Source organism: Monodon monoceros, unplaced genomic scaffold (assembly GCF_005190385.1).
Source record: "Monodon monoceros isolate NGI ecotype Baffin Bay Population unplaced genomic scaffold, NGI_Narwhal_1 Super_Scaffold_17, whole genome shotgun sequence".
Classification (NCBI taxonomy): domain Eukaryota; kingdom Metazoa; phylum Chordata; class Mammalia; order Artiodactyla; family Monodontidae; genus Monodon; species Monodon monoceros.
Window position 1 is genome coordinate 4,363,553 of NW_021703773.1, and position 22,746 is coordinate 4,386,298.

At 35.3% G+C, this 22,746-nt stretch overlaps 1 protein-coding gene across 1 annotated transcript in view; it reads left to right on the plus strand.

Moving 5' to 3' along the window:
* LOC114897668 (A disintegrin and metallopeptidase domain 3-like) overlaps nucleotides 1-22,746 on the plus strand; it is a 109,594-nt gene that overhangs the window by 69,886 nt on the left and 16,962 nt on the right. Inside the window, 4 exon segments of the mRNA XM_029226696.1 lie at nucleotides 1,381-1,576; nucleotides 2,069-2,159; nucleotides 3,930-4,122; nucleotides 14,909-15,023. Coding sequence (XP_029082529.1) covers nucleotides 1,381-1,576; nucleotides 2,069-2,159; nucleotides 3,930-4,122; nucleotides 14,909-15,023 — 595 coding nt within the window.

Below are 22,746 nucleotides of genomic sequence, written 5' to 3' on the forward strand. Positions count from 1 at the left end.
TGACACATAACGGTGGTTAATATGTTTTTAGCCAGTACCCAGACATTCCTATATGAAATTTAAGAAACTGTGATTGGTACTGCATAACACCAGTTATTATGGGTCAGTTGTATCTTGATCAACAGCCAAGCAAAGAATAACAAACACTTATGAAGCTTAAGTAAGGCATGAGTCTAGCTTTGTGCTCAGGTGAATCTTTGTTTGGAACAGGAGCAACAGGATTCTTATTCTACATCTGTTGGATATCCTCGCCTTTTTGTTGGCAGTTCTCAAACACACTTTTCCTGTAGGCAGTACAGATAGCTCATTGAAGTTCCTGGCTTTTCTAGTCCATAGTGTGTGATGTTTCAGAAGAGCAGAGGGATCCTCTGTTTCCCAACACTCATCTCCACCCCTGGTAGAGGCAGAAACCCTGACCCACCACTACGTTCTAAGTTAAATTCCCACCACTGTGTCTAGGGAGAAGGGTTCTGATTATCATCCTGAGTCAGCAGCAGTTTCATGTCAGCTATAAACTCCTCATGGTGGAAGTGGAGTTAGTCCTGAAAGGAAAATTACTTGAAATGCAAGAAGGATAAAGATGTCCATTAAGAAACATTTTAGAAACATGGCAAAGACTGGCATCTGAGTTAGTTAAAACATCTCAGGAGTGCAACTAATTAGTCACCGAGAATCAAAAGCTGGAAAACAAATACACGTAGTTTTATATCAAATATTTTCTATTTATCCTGAAGTAAATATTCAGGATAACCAGAGCATTTTAACTATGAGAACTTTCACCAGAGCCATTGTTTTAAATTGAAGCGCAAATCGCACAATAAAGAATTAACCGTTTTCAAGTGAACAATTCAGTAGCATTTAGTGCGTTCACAATGTGGTGCAACCACCTCGACCTGGTTCCATAGCAGGTTCCTCATCCAAACAGAGAGATCCTGACCCATTATGCACTTGCCTTCCTTTCTCCCTTCCCCTCAGTCCCTGGCAACCAGCCATCTGCATTCTGCCTCTATGGATTTACCTACTCTGGACATTTCATATAGGTAGAACCATACAATGTGTGACCTTTGTGTCTGGTTTTCTTCACTAAATACAGTGTTCTGAAGTTTCAGTCACCTTGTAGCATAAACCAGTACTCTATTCCTTTATGTGGCTGAACATATTCCATTGTCCATAGGACAACTTGTTTATCCATTGATGGACATTTGGCTTCTTTCTGATCTATTCCACCAGAACTTTTAAGTAAATTCATAATTTAACTTTAAATACTTACAAATGGATTAATAATGGAAATGATAGTTACAAATACAATCCTCCTATTTAAATTTGTATATTTTGTTTTACTACTTTAAGAACAAATATTTGGTTTTCTTTGTCTCACAGATAGCTGAAAGAGGACATGTATGTAGGAAAAGCACAGATATGTGTGATTTTCCAGAATTTTGCAATGGGATAGCTGAGTTTTGTGTACCTGATATGAAATCTGCTGATTTAGAACTGTGCAATAATAAGACTGCCTTTTGCTCTCAAGGAGTATGCCAAGATACAGATAAACAGTGTGCAGAGTTGTTTGGAAAATGTAATGTTTGTATTTTTTTCCTGAGGTTTATTTTTAAACTATATTTGTTTCTTAAGTCAGTAATACACCCTATAGCCATAATAATAATTATTGCTTAAATCTAAATTTGGAGATAAAACTGCAAAACAAAGCATCTTTGACCTATGTCAGGAGGTAGAATAGATCTAGTGAGTACGAGACAAAAAGAATAGGATATTAGTCAAGTTTCAGGTGATTGGTGGAAATGGAGTAGACTATTAGAATTGCAGATAAGTGAGCAAAGGATTGTTTTACTTCTTAATCATTTATGGATGATAATAACAATTTCTATTCTCGAGTAGGTAGTTTTTAGTTAAGTGTTTCTCCTTCATATATAGCCAGTAGATGGCACCCAATATTTATAGTAGATGACACTGCCTAGGCTTTGTTGTCTAAATGCCTTTGTATAAATTTGCCACGCTTTTAATTTTTAATTTTTAAGATGAGTAATTGAAACTTTATTTATATTTTCAGTTTCGAAGGGGGCTTCTGCTCTATGTTCACAAGAAGTGAATATGCATACAGATGACTTTGGAAACTGTTATGGTCGTTTTTGTAATTATCGGTGCGTATTTAGAAAAATATACATTTTCCAAATGCACTGTGTGTGTATGTGTGTGTACTGCAAAGAATCACTTAATACAAATGAGAGATGAATATAGTATATAAAGATAAATTTATATGGTGCACTTCGTAAGATGGTGTATGTTCTTTTTAAAAAAATTTTTTTTAACATCTTTATTGGAGTATAATTGCTTTACAATGGTGTGTTAGTTTCTGCTTTAAAACAAAATGAATCAGCTATACATACACATATATCCCCATATATCCTCCCTCTTGCATCTCCCTCCCATCCTCCCCATCCCACCCCTTTAGGTGGTGAAAAAGCACCGAGCTGATCTCCCTATGCTATGCAGCTGCTTCCCACTACCTATCTGTTTTACATTTGGTAGTGTATATATGTCCATGCCACTCTCTCACTTCGTCCCAGCTTACCCTTTCACCTCCCCGTGTCCTCAAGTCCATTCTCTACATCTGCATCTTTATTCCTGTCCTGCCCCTAGGGTCTTCAGAGCCATTTTTTTTTTTTTTTTTTAGATTGCATATATATGTGTTAGCATACGGTATTTGTTTTTCTCTTTCTGACTTACTTCACTCTGTATGACAGACTCTAGGTCCATCCACCTCACTACAAATAACTCAATTTCGTTTCTTTTTATGGCTGAGTAATATTCCATTGTATATATGTGCCACATCTTCTTTATCCATTCATCTGTTGATGGATACTTAGGTTGCTTCCATGTCCTGGCTATTGTAAATAGTGCTGCAGTGAACATTGTGGTACCTGACTCTTTTTGAATTATGGTTTTCTCAGGGTATATGCCCAGTAGTGGGATTGCTGGGTGGTATGGTAGTTCTATTTTTAGTTTTTTAAGGAACCTCCATACTGTTCTCCATAGTGGCTGTATCAATTTACATTCCCACCAACAGTGCAAGAGGATTCCCTTTTCTGCACACCCTCTCCAGCATTTATTGTTTGTAGATTTTTTGCAGATGGCCACTTTGACTGGTTTGAGGTGATATTGTCACCTTATTTTTGATAAAGGAGGCAAGAATATACAATGGAGAAAAGACAGCCTCTTCAATAAGTGGTGCTGGGAAAACTGGACAGCTACATGTAAAAGAGTGAAATTAGAACACTCCCTAACATCATACACAAAAATAAACTCAAAATGGATTAAAGACCTAAATGTAAGACCAGGCACTATAAAACTCTTAGAGGAAAACATAGGCAGAACACTCTATGACATAAATCGCAGCAAGATCCTTTTTGACCCACCTCCTAGAGAAATGGAAATAAAAACAAAAATAAACAAATGGGACTTAATGAAACTTAAAAGCTTTTCCACAGCAAAGGAAAACATAAGACAAAAAGAGAACCCTCTGAATGGGAAGAAATATTTGCAAATGAAGCAACTGACAAAGGATTAATCTCCAAAATTTACAAGCAGCTCATGCAGCTCAATATCAAAAAAACAAATAACCCAATCCAAAAATGGGCAGAAGACCTAAATAGACATTTCTCCAAAGAAGATATACAGATTGCCAACAAACACATGAAAGGATGCTCAACATCACTAATCATTAGAGAAATGCAGATCGAAACTACAGTGAGGTATCACCTCACACCAGTAAGATGGTGTATGTTCTGAATAGCTTTGGTGTTATGCTCTGAATAACATTGTGAATTATCCTCATGTTTTGAACTGTTATTTAAACAATATATTGTGTCGCTAAGTGACATATGGGTAATTTTTTCTGTGTTATATTACAGGGATATCTATTGTGGAAAGTTAGTTTGTCTCTGGACACGTACAGAAGTAGTGCCATTTAAAATTTTTGATACTCAATATACTTTCCTTGGAGGCATTGTGTGTCTAAGTGCACATCTAAGAAATTCGACACCAGTAACCTTCCGAGATGATTATACCTATGTAAAGAGTGGCACTATGTGTGGTCCAAATCAGGTAAACACAAATTCTTCGTGATTCTATACTTGGTGTGTGAGCGTCTTAGTGTCTGTGTATGTGTGTTTGTGTATGAGAGAGAGAGAGAGGGCACTTAAGATTTTTAATTTGTAATTGTTACCAATTTTGGTTACTGCGTCATGATCTTAAGCCTTAAAGGTCAAAATTTCTATTGATCAAAGGAACACTTGCTTTACTTTTTGTCATTTTTCATTATGAATTTTACTGTAGATATTTAAAGTTGTGTACTCACACTTGAGTATCTTACTTAACCTCTTTGTTAGGCCAGCAATAATTTGTGTAAAACAAGGAAGAGAAAAGAATCAAATAATACACCCCAAAAGCAGGTCAGAAAATCCTGAATAATAAGCACAACAAAGAGAATTAATTTGATTCTAATAAAACTAAAATATTGATTTGCTCATTAGCCTACTTCCCTAATTCTTTTTCCAAAAGCACAATATACTTGTTAACAATTTGCCCTTTCTCAAGACACAAGAATAAAACAGAGTTTAAGCTTTGTTTGTTTTTCTTTTTGTTAAACATTTGAAGAAACATAATAGATGATTTTAAACTAGTACCATTGAAAATTTAGTTGACTAATGTAAAACAGTACACAATTATCTCACATTTAAATTTAAATAATTTAAATGGAGGTATAATATTTTAAGAAAAGAAAAAATAAGAGAAAAATGGAAGTGAATAGTAAACTTATCTCAGAATGGGAAGAGATATTCTCACATAAAAATAATGAACTAATCACAAAGTAACATACTGGTGCTGACTACATTATAAAGTAATATGTCATCCCTTTGAAGATCATTTAAAATTAAGTGCCACAAAAACAGAAATATAGATCAATGGAACAGGATAGAAAGCCCAGAGATAAACCCACTCACATATGGTCACCTTATTTTTGACAAAGGAGGCAAGAATATAGAATGGAGAAAAGACAGCCTCTTCAATGAGTGGTGCTGGGAAAACTGGACAGCTACATGTAAAAGAATGAAATTAGAACACTCCCTAACACCATACACAAAAATAAACTCAAAGTGGATTAAAGACCTAAATGTAAGGCCAGACACTATAGAACTCTTAGAGGAAAACATAGAACACTCTATGACATAAATCACAGCAAGATCCTTTTTGACCCACCTCCTAGAGAAATGGAAATAAAAGCAAAAATAAACAAATGGGATCTAATGAAACTTAAAAGGTTTTGCCCAGCAAAGGAGAACATAAATAAGACGAAAAGACAATCCTCCAAATGGGAGAAAATATTTACAAATGAAGCAATTGACAAAGGATTAATCTCCAAAATATACAAGCAGCTCATGCAGCTCAATATCAAAAAAACAAACAACCCAATCCAAAAATGGGCAGAAGACCTAAATAGACATTTCTCCAAAGAAGATATACAGATTGTCAACAAACACATGAAAGGATGCTCAACATCACTAATCATTAGAGAAATGCAAATCAAATCTACAATTAGGTATCACCTCACACCAGTCAGAATGGCCATCATCAAAAAGTCTACAAACAGGGCTTCCCTGGTGGCACAGTGGTTGAGAGTCCGCCTGCCGATGCAGGGGATGCGGGTTCGTGCCCCGGTCTGGGAGGATTCCACATTGCCACAGAGCAGCTGGGCCCATGAACCATGGCCACTGAGCCTGCGTGTCTGGAGCCTGTGCTCCGCAATGGGAGAGGCCACAGCAGTGAGAGGCCCGTGTACTACAAAAAAAAAAAAAAAAAATGTCTACAAACAATAAATGCTGGAGAGGGTGTGGAGAAAAGGGAACCCTCTTGCACTGTTGGTGGGAATGTAAATTGATACAGCCACTATGGGGAACAGTATGGATGTTCCTTAAAAAACTAAAAATAGAACTACCATACCACCCAGCAATCCCACTACTGGGCATATACCTTGAGAAAACCGTAATTCCTAAAGAGTCATGTAGAAAAGTGTTCACTGCAGCTCTATTTACAATAGCCAGGACATGGAAGCAACCTAAATGTCCATCGACAGATGAATGGATAAAGAAGATGTGGCACATATACACAATGGAATATTACTCAGCCATACAAACAAATGAAATTGAGTTATTTGTAGTGAGGTGGATGGACCTTGAGTTTGTCATACAGAGTGAAGTAAGTTGGAAAGAGAAAAACGAATGCTGTATGCTAACACATATATATGGAATCTTAAAAAAAAAAAGGTTCTGAGGACCCTAGGGGCAGGACAGGAATAAAGACGCAGATGTAGAGAATGGACTTGAGGACACGGGGAGGGTAAGCTGGGACGAAGTGAGCGAGTGGCATGGACATATATACACTACCAAATGTGAAATAGATAGGTAGTAGGAAGCAGCTGCATAGCACAGGGAGATCATCTAGGTGCTTTGTGACCACCTAGAGACATGGGATAGGGAGCTTGGGAGGGAGACGCAAGGGGGAGGAGATATGGGGATATATGTATATGTATAGCTGATTCACTTTGTTATACAGCAGAAACTAACACACCATTGTAAAGCAATTACACTCCGATAAAGAAGTTAAAAACTGCCTATGTATACATGTTTTAGATCTAAATATGTAAAGGAAAGAAAGAAATGGAGTACCATATAATTTAGATAGTAATTATTTTTAGAAGGAGGGAAAAGACTGATTAAGGAGGAACTGGGAGGATTGCCATCTTGGGTAATAGCAGAGGTCCTTTTGTTTTTTGAGTGAGGGTTGAGTAAATGAATTTTGTTAAAACCATTGAGCTTTCCACTTTTAGCTTGCAATTTTTCTGTATGTGTACCGTATTTCACAATGGAAATGGTTCAAAAATCTAAATTGCTAAACAATAACCAGTCATTTGTAAACAAATGGATTTAGCTCCATAAGCTTCTTTCATTGTATTTAATTTGTTTCAGATTTTCAAAATGTTTGTCTTTTAAAATTTTAATAGTAATGCAACATATATTCATGTAAATAAATTTTTAAAAAGTTTAAAAAAAGGTACACTTGGAAAATAATATCACTGTAAAAAAAAAAACAAAGTGCCAAAATGTTTACTAAAGTATAGCAAAGTAAATAAATAAATTTATTAACTAATTTAATCATTCATTAATTAGAAAAAAAGCACTCTAATGGCTTCTATATGTGGCATAACACCAAAAAAATAATTTTGTCTTTGCCCCTGGTTTCTGGCACAAAGATCCTAAACCCCTTGGAATTTCCTGACTGATAAGAATTTTTTTGTTGTTATTCATAATGAGCCCCTTCTGATCAAACCGAATTTATGCTAATGGAGTAACAGGGTGGGGCATCTAGATGGCTTCAGGATGGTGCTGGTTACCAGAAAGACCAACTGATTAGAGGGATGGAACTTTTAGTTCTACTCACAACTTCCACTAAGGAGAGTAGCGTGGCTGGAGATTGAACTCTGGAGAAACTTGGAACACTGAGATCAGGGAACTTCTAAGTTGGTGAAATAAAAATGAATATCCAACAGTTGTGTTCGTCCAGTCAGTTAGGAATTGAAAATAATAATTGATGGTGAGAAGCACAACTTATTATCATCCTAAACCAAGTATAAATTAGCACATACTTTCTGGAAAGTGATTTAGAAATATGTAAGAATTCAAATATATTATCACATCTTTTTGTCTATTTTTGAAATTTATTACTATTTGTTACTATATTTTTCTATATTATTGAAATATAACATTATACTAGCTTCACATGTACATCATAATGATTCATACTTGTATATATTTCAAAATGGTCACCACAAGTCTAGTTAATATCTGTCACCATATGTAGCTATAATTTTTTTTCTTATGATGAGAAATTTAAGATTTACTGTCTTACCAAGTTTCAAATACAGAGAACAGTATTAGTAACTGTAATTACCATACTGCACCGTACATCCCCATGACTTATTTATTTTTATAACTTGAAGTTTGTGCCTAACCTCCCAAATCCCACCCCTGGCAACCACCAATCTGTACTCTGTATCTGTGAGCTTGGGTTGTTTTGTTTTTATTCTTCTTAGGATTCCACATATAAGTCATATTATACAGTATTTATATTTCTCTGACTTACTTCATTTAGCATAACGCCCTCAAGGTCCATCCATGCTGTCACAGCTAGCAAGATTTCATTTTTTTATGGCAGAAAAATATTCCATTGTGTATATATACTATATTTTTGTATATATACTATATTTTCTTTATTCATCCACTGGTGGACACTTTAGTTGCCTCTACGTCTTGGCTATTGTAAGTAATGCTTAAATGAACATTAAGATGCAGATATATTTTTGAGTTAGTGTTTTCATTTTCTTCAGATAAATACCTACAAGTGGAATTGCTGGGTCATGTGGTAGTTCCATTTTTAACTTTTTGACAAACCTCTATACTGTTTTTCATAGTGGCTACACAATTTACATTCCCACAAACAGGAACAAGTGTTCCCTTTACTCCACTTCTAAGCCAACACTTATTATTCCTTGTCTTTATGATAAAAGCCATTCTAATATCCTAGAAGAATAAGAGAAAGAACTTAAGGATGGAAAAGTATTTGAGGAAATAATGCCTGGAAGGTTTTCAGAAGGCATAAACCACAGATGCAAGAAGCTGAATGTACATGATATAGAATGAACTCAGTGAAATCCAGTAAGATACAGCATAATAAAATTTCTGAAAACTAACGACAAATAAAACTAATCTTAGAATTAGTGAGAGTGAAGCAGCATCTATATAAGATGCTGTTTATCCAGTATATATGTATACTTCCAGTATATATGTCTGCTTCCAGGACATTTATCACCCCAAATGAAGTTTATCCAGTATATAACTGGATAAACACAATTACACTAACATTTGGAATAAAACCATATGGGCACTAGACATACAAATACTAATAGAAAATTGCTACGCTAGGTAACTAGCCTTCTATCATCCCACATAACATTTAAATTCAGCAAATGTCCTGTTGAAAAATGAGTCATTTATTTAAAAGACCTCTGCTTTCTCACACCAGCCCTGTTTGACCACTGAAAACATTACAGTTTATCCATTTCTCCTGCAAGATTCTCTGCCTGGGAAAGTCCAGTCATTAGCCCATGCCCAACTGGGCAATGTCCCCATGGAAGGAAAAGGAAAGAGAAAGGCGGGGGACGGGAAAGAAAGGGAAGGGAAGGAAAAACAAAGACTTTGACTTTTCCTGCTTGGTCTGGAGGAGCTTTAAGCTGGCAGTGACTTTTTGATCCCACACCTTTTTTTTTTTTTTTTTGCGGTACGCGGGTCTCTCACTGTTGTGGCCTCTCCCGTTGCAGAGCACAGGCTCCGGACGCGCAGGCTCAACGGCCATGGCTCACGGGCCCAGCCGCTCCGCGGCATGTGGGATCTTCCCGGACCGGGGCACGAACCCATGTCCCCTGCATTGGCAGGCGGACTCTTAACCACTGCGCCACCAGGGAAGCCCTATCCCACACCATTTTTAATTAAAATTCTAATTGGCAGCTCTCTCTATGCAAATGAAGTTTGTCGCATTGTTACCAGGGAGTAGGTTCTTGTCTCATCACAGCAAGAATTCAGAGACAAGATAGGGAAGTCAAGAAAGCAAAGCAAGGATTTATGTAAGCAATAGTATGCGCTCAAGGGGAGAGCGGGCAGGCTCAGGAGAGTAGCTGCCCTGAGTTTTTCGGCAAGCCAGTTATGTGGGGCGTAGAAATGAACGGGTGGAATATTCACTGGGGAGGGAGGCGTTTAGGGTCAAAATTCCCTGATTTTTATCCCAGCTCCACCTTCCCGAGGGTAGGAGGGATTTTTGTCCTTATTTAGCCTTGATTGGAAGTGTCATGGAGTCAGTGCATGATGGGAACTTCTTATCTGCAAGGTAATTTTATTGTAATGAGGGCCTAATGACAACAGGTTGCATTGAGATGCCAGAGATTCCTGCTTTTTCCCACCTTTCTTTGTCTGCTTCCAGGACATTTATCACCCCAAAATGTGTGATTTCCTGTCTGTCTGGAGGTTTCTGCTTTTCTTTTGTCTGACTGTGGGCTCCCGCTGTTTACAAGATGTATGGTTTCCTGCCATTTGGCCTGTGTCCCCCTGCCCCGCTCTAATAACATGACAGTCTCTGTTTTGGAAGCTGGCTTTTAGGCCGTGGTACTTCCAGTCGTTTAATCGGATAGTGCCAATTCTGGAGGACAGACCACTGGACAAGCCCGAATTCTGTAGTCACCATTAATTCAATTGCTTTATGAAACAAAATACTCTTCTAAATTGTCTCCCTTGGGATAAAGTGTTGTGTTGACTGTGTTCTGTAACTGAGAGAAGTGGGGAGGTGAGTAGTGGATACTGAGAGCTAACTAGTTCTGTGGTTTTGGGCGCAGACTTCCACTGATAGTTCCACATTTTAGCCACCCTTTCCCATCTTGCCCTTTCAGCTCTTCTTCCTGTTTTTCCGTAGGACTCTGAGGCTGCAGCTCCTCTAAAGCAGTGTAAGGCTGATCAGCTAGGCTCTCCCCTTTGCCACTGTGTTCCCTGTGGTTGCTTTCTCACTTCATGTCACCCAACAGTGACCTTCATTTTCTTTCAAAATCCCAGGAAGTCCTTTACTCTCTCCTCTTCTAATTGTCTCTTTCTGATTTTCCTTTACTCTCATTTATTGGGAAAAGGGGGGCTATTGTGAGTGCCAAGTCTGTGAATTTGAGGCTATTGTCTGTGAATTTGAATTGGAATCATTCTCTGGTGATTTTAAAAAGTCATCAAGGATATACTTTATGTTCATTTGTTATTCTACAGTGTTCAGTTGTTTTCAGAGAGGTTAGATAGTAAAGCCTTCTTTACCACATTCTCATCAAATGTGGGTCCTTTGTAAAAATCAGTCTATCAATTGATAGATAAGAAAAGAGAGAAAAAGAGATTTTATTTCTTATCTATCAAAATAAAGAAGAGTATGTCTTCCTTGTCAATTATAATAAAAATTATAAATGTTATACTCCTAAATTTAATACTGTAATATATTAAGTGAATAATATATTACATGAAGATAGGCATTATTCCAGCAATGCAAGTTTGCTCAATATTGGTTGTGATAGAAGGCGTCTTTGAATTGTTTATTTAGAAGACAGAACAGGAGTTTATCAAACTGATTGTAGCTCATATAAGTAGGTGAGGGGTATTAAGCATATCTTCTTAACATAATCATTTCAAACTTGAAGAAAATGTCTGGGGCATGTAATTGTCCAAAAAATAGTTAAGCTAATCAATGACTGAATAAATAAAATTAACTGTCTTTTCCTTACCCATTCTTATGCACAGAACTGTATGAAAACATGCTCACATAACCCAAGACTTTCTCCTCAGGAAATATTTTTTTAGTTATATCAAGGATTTTTTTTTTTGAACTGTGATGTGATTTCTTCTGGGACACTATTAGTGTTTCTTTTTTAAAGAGGGAAACCTTAATGTGTTAGTTAATATTCAAAACACTGTCCCAACCACTGACCAAGGCTAAGTATTTTCATAGTATCTTTTGCTTTTCCTGTCATTACAAAAGAGCCAGCTACAAATCGATCTGTTTAGCTGAAAGAAATTATACCAGAAGCATGGTTCTTAACTTTTCCTGGCTTATTTTTCTCCTAAAAACAAGCCAGGGAAGTATGACTGGTATTGCCTCAATGACAATGTTAAGAACACTAGAATGAAAATAGTTTTGTGGACAGGTAATGCTGGTTTGTCCAACATTTTGTTATCTTTGCTGGCTTTATCAGAGCACTTTCAGTTAGTGAACAAGCTGATATTTGTTCTTTCCTTAATTAGCAATGGTGATAGAAAATAATGATATTTTTAGACTATTCATCAGATAGGGGGTATTCTACCAGATACTTAAGAAAATCCATCAGATAGTAGATTCTCCCGAAGATAGTCAAATTAAATTGAAATTTGGATAGACAAATATTAACATAGAGTCTACATAGAAATCAGGTTAAATAAATAAATAATTAAGATAATATCCTATATTTAGTGAGCATTTACTGTGTGCCAAACACCACTTTTGTTCCTTTATCTGTAGCAAGCTATTTCACCTTCATAACCTTGCGATAGTTATATTATTCCAAACTCAAAGATGGATAAACTGGGGTAAAGAAGATTAAATAAATTTCTCAAGGTCACCTTTCCTAATGCAAAAGATAAGAGATATGGTCATTTAAGTTGGGAAAAAAATGTAAAAATGACAGGAACACTGGTATTGGGCTCTGTGAGTAAAGTAGTTCTTGTACTGAATATTGGTTCTGTCAGTCAGTGGTGCTGTGACCTTAAAAGTATACATTTAATTCTCATCAAATATAAAATGAGGATGAAAATATCTCCTTCACAGGGCCAATATGAGTATATATTATAAAAATATATAGAAAGTGCAAAGACAGATCCTAGCTCATTACCAACAGTCAATACAAGTTGGCTATTTTTGTACTTATACCAATTAATATGGATAAATGCCCAGTTCTGCTCCCTCAAGGGAAAAAATGGTTTCTGATTCTCAAAATATGGTATTTGATAAGGTAACAACACACCATTTGACTCCAAGTTCTTTTATTAGAATGAGCAGATCTGAAATCCAGATTCAACTGAGGTATATATATCTTGTGCATCTAATTTTCATACCAAGTACAATTGTTCAACTCTTGACTTTAAATTAAAAATTTTTGTCGTTGGTGGTTGTTTTCACATTTTAGTTTTGTAACAGAGGATCTTGCACAGACGTGAACGTCAGCGCAGACGCAACTTGTATCTCCAAAATAAAGTGCAATGGACATGGGGTATGTATAATGGTTACTCTCTTTCTAAGTATAGTTATTTTGATTCATGTCAATAACATTTTTCAGTATAATAATGCTTAAAATTATTTGGGGTGTAGAAATATATTTGGAAAATTGAAATCGAATAAGAAAAGCAGACTGCATTATTCATACGTATGTATGTGATTTATGTGTTCAGTCAGATCATATAGGCTTCATGAGCAAATAATTTGCTTTGAACTTTGTACTAAAATTCAATACGAAACAATCTATTATCATAATGTTAGATTAAGATTATGAGATTTTGGAAATGAGCTCATTAAGGATTACACATATACATTTATACATACATAAAAATATTGCTTATAATTGAGTGTATGTGTACTGATAAATATTTAAACACTCACACAATATATATTATACATATTACTTATAATCTCATATTTTTATGCCAGCAGACTTTCTTGTTCATTATGATCTGCTTCATCCTTGAACATCTTCAATGTGTTTCCCTGCATGTCTCTTCCTTACTATATTTGAGAAGTTATCCACTGATGGACTTTCAGATAATGTTAAATTTTTACTTAACTATTGTAACTAATGGTACAGTGGACACTGTTATACCTTCACCTTTGCACATTTATCTGACTTCTTAAATTGTTAGCAGTGAAATCTGATGAGCCAAATATATGTACCATTTAAATTTTCATTAATATTATATTGTCTTCAAGAAATATTATACCAGTTTTTGATCTGACCTGTCATATATAAAAATGCATATTTCTGGGCTTCCCTGGTGGCGCAGTGGTTGAGAGTCCGCCTGCCAATGCAGGGGACATGGGTTCGTGCCCTGGTCCAGGAGGATCCCACATGCCATGGAGCGGCTGGGCCCGTGAGCCATGGCCGCTGAGCCTGCGCGTCCGGAGCCTGTGCTCTGCAATGGGAGAGGCCACAGCAGTGAGAGGCCCGCGTACCAAAAAAAAAAAAAAAAAAAGCATATTTCCTTATATTCTGGTCAGACTAGTTTCTCTGTCTTTTGAATCTCTTCAAACATGCTAAATCCATTGTTAACTTGCATTTCTTCAGTAATTAATTATACAGTCCTTAAGTATGTATGGTCACATTTTCCATTTGTATTTCTATTTGTCCATCCATTGTGAAATTATCTACCAGGTTATAGAAATTTTGTAAACTTTGTAAGTTTTTCCAAGCATGTCTTTGGCTTTAACTGTGTGGTTAGTGCCTCCTGCCATACTGATGCTTCCTATTTTATATAGTAATCCAGGAGAAAAGTGACCTGTGTGTCTTTTAAAAATATTTTCTCTCCCAGATCACTTACATGTCCTGTTATTTACAGTTTCTTTTCTGTTTCTTTCCTCTTATTTAATTTTAATTAATTTCTTGTTAAGTTTTTCACGAACCTATTTCTAGATTCTCTATAATGTTTCTGGCCCTTCTTTCAATTCACCCACCAGATCACATTTATAGATATTTTCTAGCCTTCCTATTTCTAGCCAAATAAATTTTGCTATCTATGTCTGCTTAAGAATACTTCTCCCTTTTGTTTTTCCCCATTTTTTTTTTTTTGGTAAAAATTGGCTCTTATCATGGCTAATTTTTTTGAACTAGCACAATTCATAGTATATTTAAACTCCCACTATTTTATAATTTCTAGCTTCATAATTCCTATGCCTTTCTAGAATAAGACATTTCAGTTGTATCAGAATATTATATACTTTTATTTAAAAGTACAAGAGATAAATAAGAGACAATCTATGGGACATTTGAAAAGATATTGCATGAACATTATTATATTAATTTTTAATTTAAGAATTGCTTTCCACATTAATATAAAAAGCTACCTATAATATACTAAATTATAGTACTTTAATAATTTACATTGACTAAAAATAGCAAATAATGTGTTTAATTTCTATCATATACATCAAACGCACTTTTAAAATTTGGTTTTGGCTTTAGGTTTGCAATACTCTCCATAACTGTCACTGTGATGCTGGATATGCCCCTCCACAGTGTGAACCAATGCCTTCATCACCAGGAGGAAGTATCAATGACGGGTTTTGGCTTACGTCAGGTTAGTATCCAGATCACGGTGCTCCAACAGAGCCGTCTGCACTTAGAGGAATAGTATACACCTCCACGGTCTGTGTGGCTGTTGAGCACCTAGCATGTGGGTAGTGCAACCAAGGAACTAAAGTTTCCATCTTATTTCACTTTATTTAATATAAATTTAAATAGTCACTTGTGATTAGTAGCTACTAAATTAGGCAGTGCAGCTCTAGATCATATTGTCAATCAAAATTTTGTATATGGTTTAAATTCAAATCTAGACATGAACACTTTAACAGATCTTCTCTTAATTTTAACAATGGTTTCCAGAACTTTTCTGTTTGTACAACAGAGATTTCTAGATAGGTATAGTTAAATGATAGAATAGGTGATAGTTTTATTATGTAGTCTGTATATTCCAAGGATGTTAACTGTTATGATGTGCTAGTTCACAGCAGAGTTGCCTCTTTCAAGTTTTAACTCTACTACTGAAAGGTAAAAATAATAAAGTCTTCCACATCCAAAGTATATGGATAGTAGATGGCACAAAACATTTTTTAATTTATTTGGTGAACATTCGTGAACAACTGTAGCATGTTTGATTTTTCTAAACTTCACAATGTGAAACTCTCAGAACACTGTAATTCCATTAAGGTCTTTCCATCATTTGTGCTTCTGTTTTGTGCCTCTGTTTTTATTTATTTTATTTATGTATATGTTGTAAACCTGACAATAGAGCATTGTATTTGCCTTAAAATAGCCAATGAAATGTTGAAGAATTTTAATGTAAATATTTACATTTATCCCAACCTATTTACCATTTTCTAGGGCTTTTCAATTCCTCCAGCACATTCAAATTTCTGTGTGGGTTCATTTCCTTTCAACCTGTAAAACTCTCTTTGTATTTCTTTTTGTGTGTACCTTGTAGTGATCAATTGTCTCAGCTTTTGTCTTTAAAATGTTTTCGTAATGTCTTAATTTGTGAATGGTATTTTCACTAGAAGTAGAATTGCTTCTTTCAGCAATTTAAAGATGTAATCCCACTGTATCCTGTCTTCCGTTTTGTGATGAGAATGCAGCTGTCATTCTTATTATTCATCCCAATAATATAATGCTTCTTTCATTCCTTGTCTGAGTTGCGGACTTTTACTTTATATCTTTGATTTTCCATAGTGTCACTATGGTTTACCAAGATGTGTATTTCTTTGAATTTATCTTGCTTGGTTTGGCGAGATTCTTGAATATATAGGTTCATGTATTTCTGGAAATTTTGAAAAAATTATTGTCTCTTTTTTAATATTTATTTTTTATTAAGAATATTTTGCTTTTTAAAAAATGTTCACACAGTAGCCTTCACTCTGTGGTATATAGTTCTATGAGTATTGAAAAATGTATGTATTCCGTTCCAACCACCACAGTCATGATGCACAACAGGTCCATCGCCTCAGATCCTCCCTGTGGCTGCTGCCCTTTGTATTCATCTCCCACTGCCAGTTCCTTGCAACCAGTGACCTGGTCTCTGTCACTATAGATTTGCCTTTTCCAGAATGTTCTGTACAACATACATGCATTTGAGATTCATTCTCATTGGCATATGTTTTAATAGTTCATTCTTTATTACTGTTAAGTAGCCTCCTATTGAAAAGATGAACTATATAGTTTGTTTATCCATTCACACATTGTAGGGTATTTGGGTCGTTTCTAGATTTTGGCAATTTTGAATAACGCTGCTGTAAACGTGCACATAGGCTTTCGTCTGTATTTAAGTTCTCACTTTTTGATGGGTAAATACCTAGGCACTTTTGTCTATATATAAGTTCTCACTATAATACCTATAAGTGAGATAGCTGGATTGTTTACTCAGTGTATTTTTTTAATGAGTGTATTTTTAATTTTTTAAGAAACAGCCAAACTATTTTCCAAAGTGGCTTTACCATTTTCCTTCCCTCCATTCATCTGTGAGAGTCCCAGTTACTCTGCACAGGTGGTCCACACTTCACAAGCATTTGGTATTGTCATTTTTGGTGGTTTTGTTTGATTTTTTTTGGCCAGCTTTAGATGTGTAATGATATCCCACTGTTATTTTTAGTTAGCTTATTATGTTGAAATAATTATACACTCATAAAGAGTTGCAAAAACATTTAGAGGGCAGTCTTACAAATACTTTACTCAGCTTCAGTCAGTGTTAACATGTTTCAGTACTACAGTAGAATATCAAAACCAGGAAATGGACATTGATGAAATACACAGACCTTATCACATTTCACCAGTATACATACACTTATGTGTGTATACGTGTGTGTATGCATTCACATGTGCGTATATTTAGTTCTATGCAATTTCACCACATGTTCAAGTTTGGGTACCCACCATCGCAATCAAGATACAGAACTGCATCATCACTGCATGGCCCCTGCTATTGTTACTCCTTTATATAGCTACACTCATTCTCTCTTTCCCCTTCCCGAACTTTTGGCAACCACTAAACTGCTCTTCATCTTTCTAATTATGTTATTTCATGTATGTCATATAAATGGAACCATGTAGTTTGTATCTTTTTCAGGTTGTCTTTTCCTCTCACTTCATTCCTTTGTATTGATGACTAGTATTCCTTTGTATGTCTGTAGCATATTTTGTTTAATTATTCACCCATTGAAGGACATTGTGTGGATGGCAAGTTTTAGTTACTATGAATAGATCTGCAATGAAAATTTGTGCGGAAGATTCTGCATGAAGATAAATGTTTAATTCTCTGGGAAGCATGGCCGAGAGTGCAGTTGCTGTGTCTATGGTAAGCCATTTATAATTTTAAAGGCAACTGCCAAGCTTTTTGCAGAGTGGCTATATACTGTTTGACATCCCCACCAGTGATAAATGAATGGGTTTTTTGCAGCCTTGCCAACATTTGAAGATACCACTATTTTTTTTTTTTGCCATTCTATTGGTGTGTTTTAATATCTCATTGTGTTTTTAATTTGCACTTCCCTAATGGATAATGATAATCTTTAATGTGTTTATTTGGCACCTGCATATCCACTTCAGTGAAAAGTCTGTTCATATCTTTTTCCCATTTGCTAATTGTATTGTTTATTAAATGTTGAGTTTTCACACAAACACCTATTTTGTGGGATTTGTGATTTGAACATATTCTCTCCAAGTGTTTTTTCTCAGACCAAAAGGGTTTTTTTTCCAATTCTTATTTTGATAAGCTCTTCTTTTCCTTCTTGGATCTATGCTTTTGGTGTCAAGTATATGAATTCTTTGTCAGTCTTAAGTCTTGAAATTTTTTGCTATGATATCTGTAAAAGGTATAGTTTTATGTTTTATATTTAATTCCATGATGCATTTTGAGTTACTTTTTATAAAGGGTGGGAGATTAATTTTCCAATTTATGGGTGTCAAATTGTTCTAGCACAATTCTTTGAAAAAGCTGTCTTTTGTCTACTGTGTTGATTTTGCACCTTTGTTAAAAATTAATTGGACATTTTTGTGTTGATTTATTTCTCAGATCTCTATTCTGTTCCATTGATCTATGTGTCATTCCCTCCACCAATACTACACTGTTTTGATTATTGTAGTTATAGGGTAATCTTGAACAGCAGGAAAAGTGAGTCTTCCCATTTCATTCTTCTTTTTCAAAATCGTTTTGGCTATTTTAAGGTTTCTTCTTTCCATATACATTATGCTTGTCTATGTTTACAAAAAAATTTTGTCATGATTTTGATGCAAATTGTGTTAAACGTATGGATCAATTTAGGAAGTTTCACATTTTTATTATTTACTGTTGAATCTTCCTGTCTATGAACACAGTATTTCTTTCCATTTACATATCTTCTTTAATTTCCTTCATCATAATTTTGTAATTTTCACCAGATACTGTACATTTTATTATTTCATATTTGTTATTTCACTTTCTTTAGAGCTACTGTAAATAATGTTGTACTATAATAGAACATATTTTAATTCTATATTTATAAACACCAATTAAAATGATTAATCAATGTTTATCACTCCTACATCATCTAACTCCTTTCAATCAACTTTGCATGTATATTTGTCCACTTGTGAATCATGTCAAGTAAATGTTCATGCCCAAATGTAATAAAAGGTGAAAAGATACTATCCTAGATCTTCTTTACAATACAGAATGTTCTAGGTATTTGTGACAAAATATTACATGCTGAAGTATGATTAACTGGATGAGAATATCATATTTCCTTTTTGTTACTAGAAATATTCTGTTCATTCATTGATTCTTCAGTTGGAGGAAAATTATGATAGCATCGTCCACTCTGATGACTTGTAGTATGAGATTTCATTTGGATGATCAATATCAACACCACCATTATAAAGTTTAAAAACAAGAGCCCTGGAGGGGCTCTTTTGTACCTTCCTGAAAGTTGATACATTACTTGGGCAACAAAATTAGAAAACTGAAATTTGCCAATGGAAAAAATAAGGAGTCCAGAAATAAACTCTCACATATGCAGTCTAATGATTTTCAGTTAGATGCCATGACCACTCAAGGGGAGAAAGGACGGTCTTTTCAACAAATAATATTGGGATAACTGGATATCAATATGCAAAAGAATGAAGTTGGACCCTTACTTACACCTTAAAAAAAAATTAACTCCAAATGAATCAAGGATTTAAATGTCAAGAGCTAAAACTATAAAATCCTTAGAAGAAAACAAAGGGGACAATATTCATAACATTAGATTTAGAAATGATTTATTGAATATGACACTGAAAGCACAAGCAACAGAAGAAAAAAGTAGATAAATTAGAATTTTATAATTAAAAACTGTTGTGCATCAAAGGACACTATTGATAAAGGAAAAAGCTAACCCACAGAATAAGAGAAAATGTTCACAAACCATATATCTGATGAAAATTAATATGTAGAATATGTAAGATATTCCTACAACTCAGCTACAAAGAAACAGAAAATCCAATTAAAAATGGCAAAAGACCTGAATAGACATTTCTTCAAAAAAGATACATAGATGGACAATAAGCACATGCAAAGCTGCTCAGCGTCACTAATTGTGAGGGAATTGCAGGTCGAAACTCCAACTAGACACTAATCCAAACCTATTGGGATGGCTATTATTTAAAAATTTCAGAAGATATCAAGTTCTGATGAGAATGTGGAGAAATTGGAACCCCTGTGCATTGCTGGTGGAAATGTAGAAGTGCTGCAGCCCGTGTGGAAAATGGTATGGTGGTTCCTCATAAAATTAAACATAGAATTACCATATTATCCTGAATTTACACATCTAGGTATATATCCCAAAGCACTGAAAGCATGGACTCACAGATATTTGGACACCCATGTTCTTAGCATTATTCACAATAGCCAAAAGGTGAAAACACTCAAACGTCCATCAACAGTATACCCATATGGTGGTATATACATACAATGGAAAATTTAGCTTTAAAAAGGAATGAAATTCTGACACGTAGTACAATATGGATGGAACTTGACAAGCTTATGCTAACTAAAATGAGCCAGTCACAAGAGGACAAGTATTGGATGATTGTGCTTTTATGAGGTATCTACAGTAGTCAATTCATAGGGACAAAGTAGAAAGGTAGTTGCCTGGGGCTGGAGGAAGGGGGACTGGTAAATCGATGTTTAAAGGATTGAGTTTCAGTTTGGGAGGATGAAAACGTTCTAGAGTTTGATGGTAATAATAGATGCACAAAGATGTGAATGTACTTAATGCCATTGACTGTACACTCAAAAATATTTAAAGTAATAAATTTCATGTGTTGAGTATTTTACCACAGTAAAGCAAAATTGTCAGGCAAAAATTCCATTTTATGACATCACCAAAAATAATACAAAGTTTAGATATAATTTTATGGAAAGAAGTGTAAGATATACACTGAAAGCTAAAACTACATTATTGAAAGAATGATCTACATAAATGTAAAGACATCTCCTGTTAATGTATTGGAAGACTCAATATTGTTATTACTCCAGATACTCTCAAAATTGATCTACAAATTCAACACAATCCTTAACAAACCCAAGCTGTCTCTTTTGCAGAAACTGAAAAGTTGATCTTAAAGCCTTACAGAAATTCAGGCAACACAGAATAGTAAAAACAATCTTGAAAACATAGTTTTCAAGAAAACTTGAAACTGAAAACACAATTCCAAAACATATTACAAAGCTAAATAATCAAGACAGTGTAGTACTGTCCCAAGAATAAGGATAGATATTTAGTTCAATAGAAGAGAGAGTCCAGAAATAAAGCTTCATGCTAACAGTCATGGATTTTTGACAAAGATGTCAAAACAATTCAAAGGACAAAGGATGGTCTTCTAAAACAATGGTGTTGGGACAAGTAGATATCCACATGCAAACGAAGTTAGATTACTGCATCACAAGTTTCACAAAAATTAACTGAAATTGGATCATAGATCTAAATGTAAGAGCTAAGGTTATAAAACACTCAGAACACATATTAGTAAATCTTTGTGACCTTGGCATAGGCTGTGTTATCGAAGACACCAAAGCACAAGTGAAGAAAGAAACAATAGACTGATTGAATTTCATCAAAATTGATAACTTTTGTGCTGCAAATGATAACAACCAAGACAGTGAAGGACAAACTACAGAGTGGGAGAATATATTTGTAAATATTATATCTCATAGGGGACTTGTATCCAGAATATATAAAGAACACTTACAAGTCCATAATAAAAAGACAAATAACCCAATTAAAAATGGGAAGGGATTTAGGGACTTCACGGGTGGTGCAGTGCTTAAGAATCTGCCTGCCAATGCAGGGGACATAAGTTTGAGCCCTGGTCCGGGAAGATCCCACATGCCGTGGAGCAACTAAGCCCGTGCACCACAACTACTGAGCCTTCGCTCTAGAGCCCGTGAGCCACAACTACTGAAGCCCGCGCGCCTAGAGCCTGTGTTCCACAACAAGAGAAGCAACTGCAATGAGAAGCCCACGCACCACAACGAAGAGTAGCCCCCACTCACCGCAACTAGAGAAAGCCCGCGTGCAGCAATGAAGACCCAACGCAGCCTAAATAAATAAATAAATAAAGGGAAGGGATTTAAATAAACACACCTCCATAGAAGATATACCAATGGCCAAAAAGCCCATGAAAAGATGTTCAGCATCTTAGGAAAATGCAAACCAAAACCACGAGATACTACTTCACACTCATTAGGATAGCTATTATAATAAAAAACACAGGCAACAAGTACTAGTGGGGATGTGGAGAAATTGGGATCTTCTTGGTGCTCTTTTTACCACTACTGCTCAAACTCTGGTATCTCTTTTCCACTCTCACCCCAGTAAGGCCTGCTGTCTAATTAGCTTCAGATTGTCTCATACTATGTATGTATATATACACATATATATTCCTTATCCTTCTGCCAAGGACACCTGCAAGGATCCCCTTAACAGTTTTGGAATCCTTAATTTCAGAGCAGCTTTCTGTCCAATGCTGCACCCTTCAGGTTCCCACCATTTCTTCTGCTGTGAGCTCTGTCTTCTGCTCCATGGGAATGATGTACTTTGCTTAGGACTCCAACTCTCTGTTCTGAGATCAGCAAATTATCCATAGGTAGAATTGTATTTCCATAAAATCAACATCATGTTTTCTTTTCTTCGGATATTTTAGTTCTGTGTTTCCTGTTGACTTCCAGAAACCATTTCCTTCATGTCTTATCCTGTTTCATATTTTTATTATTTGACACATTTAATGGAAAAATT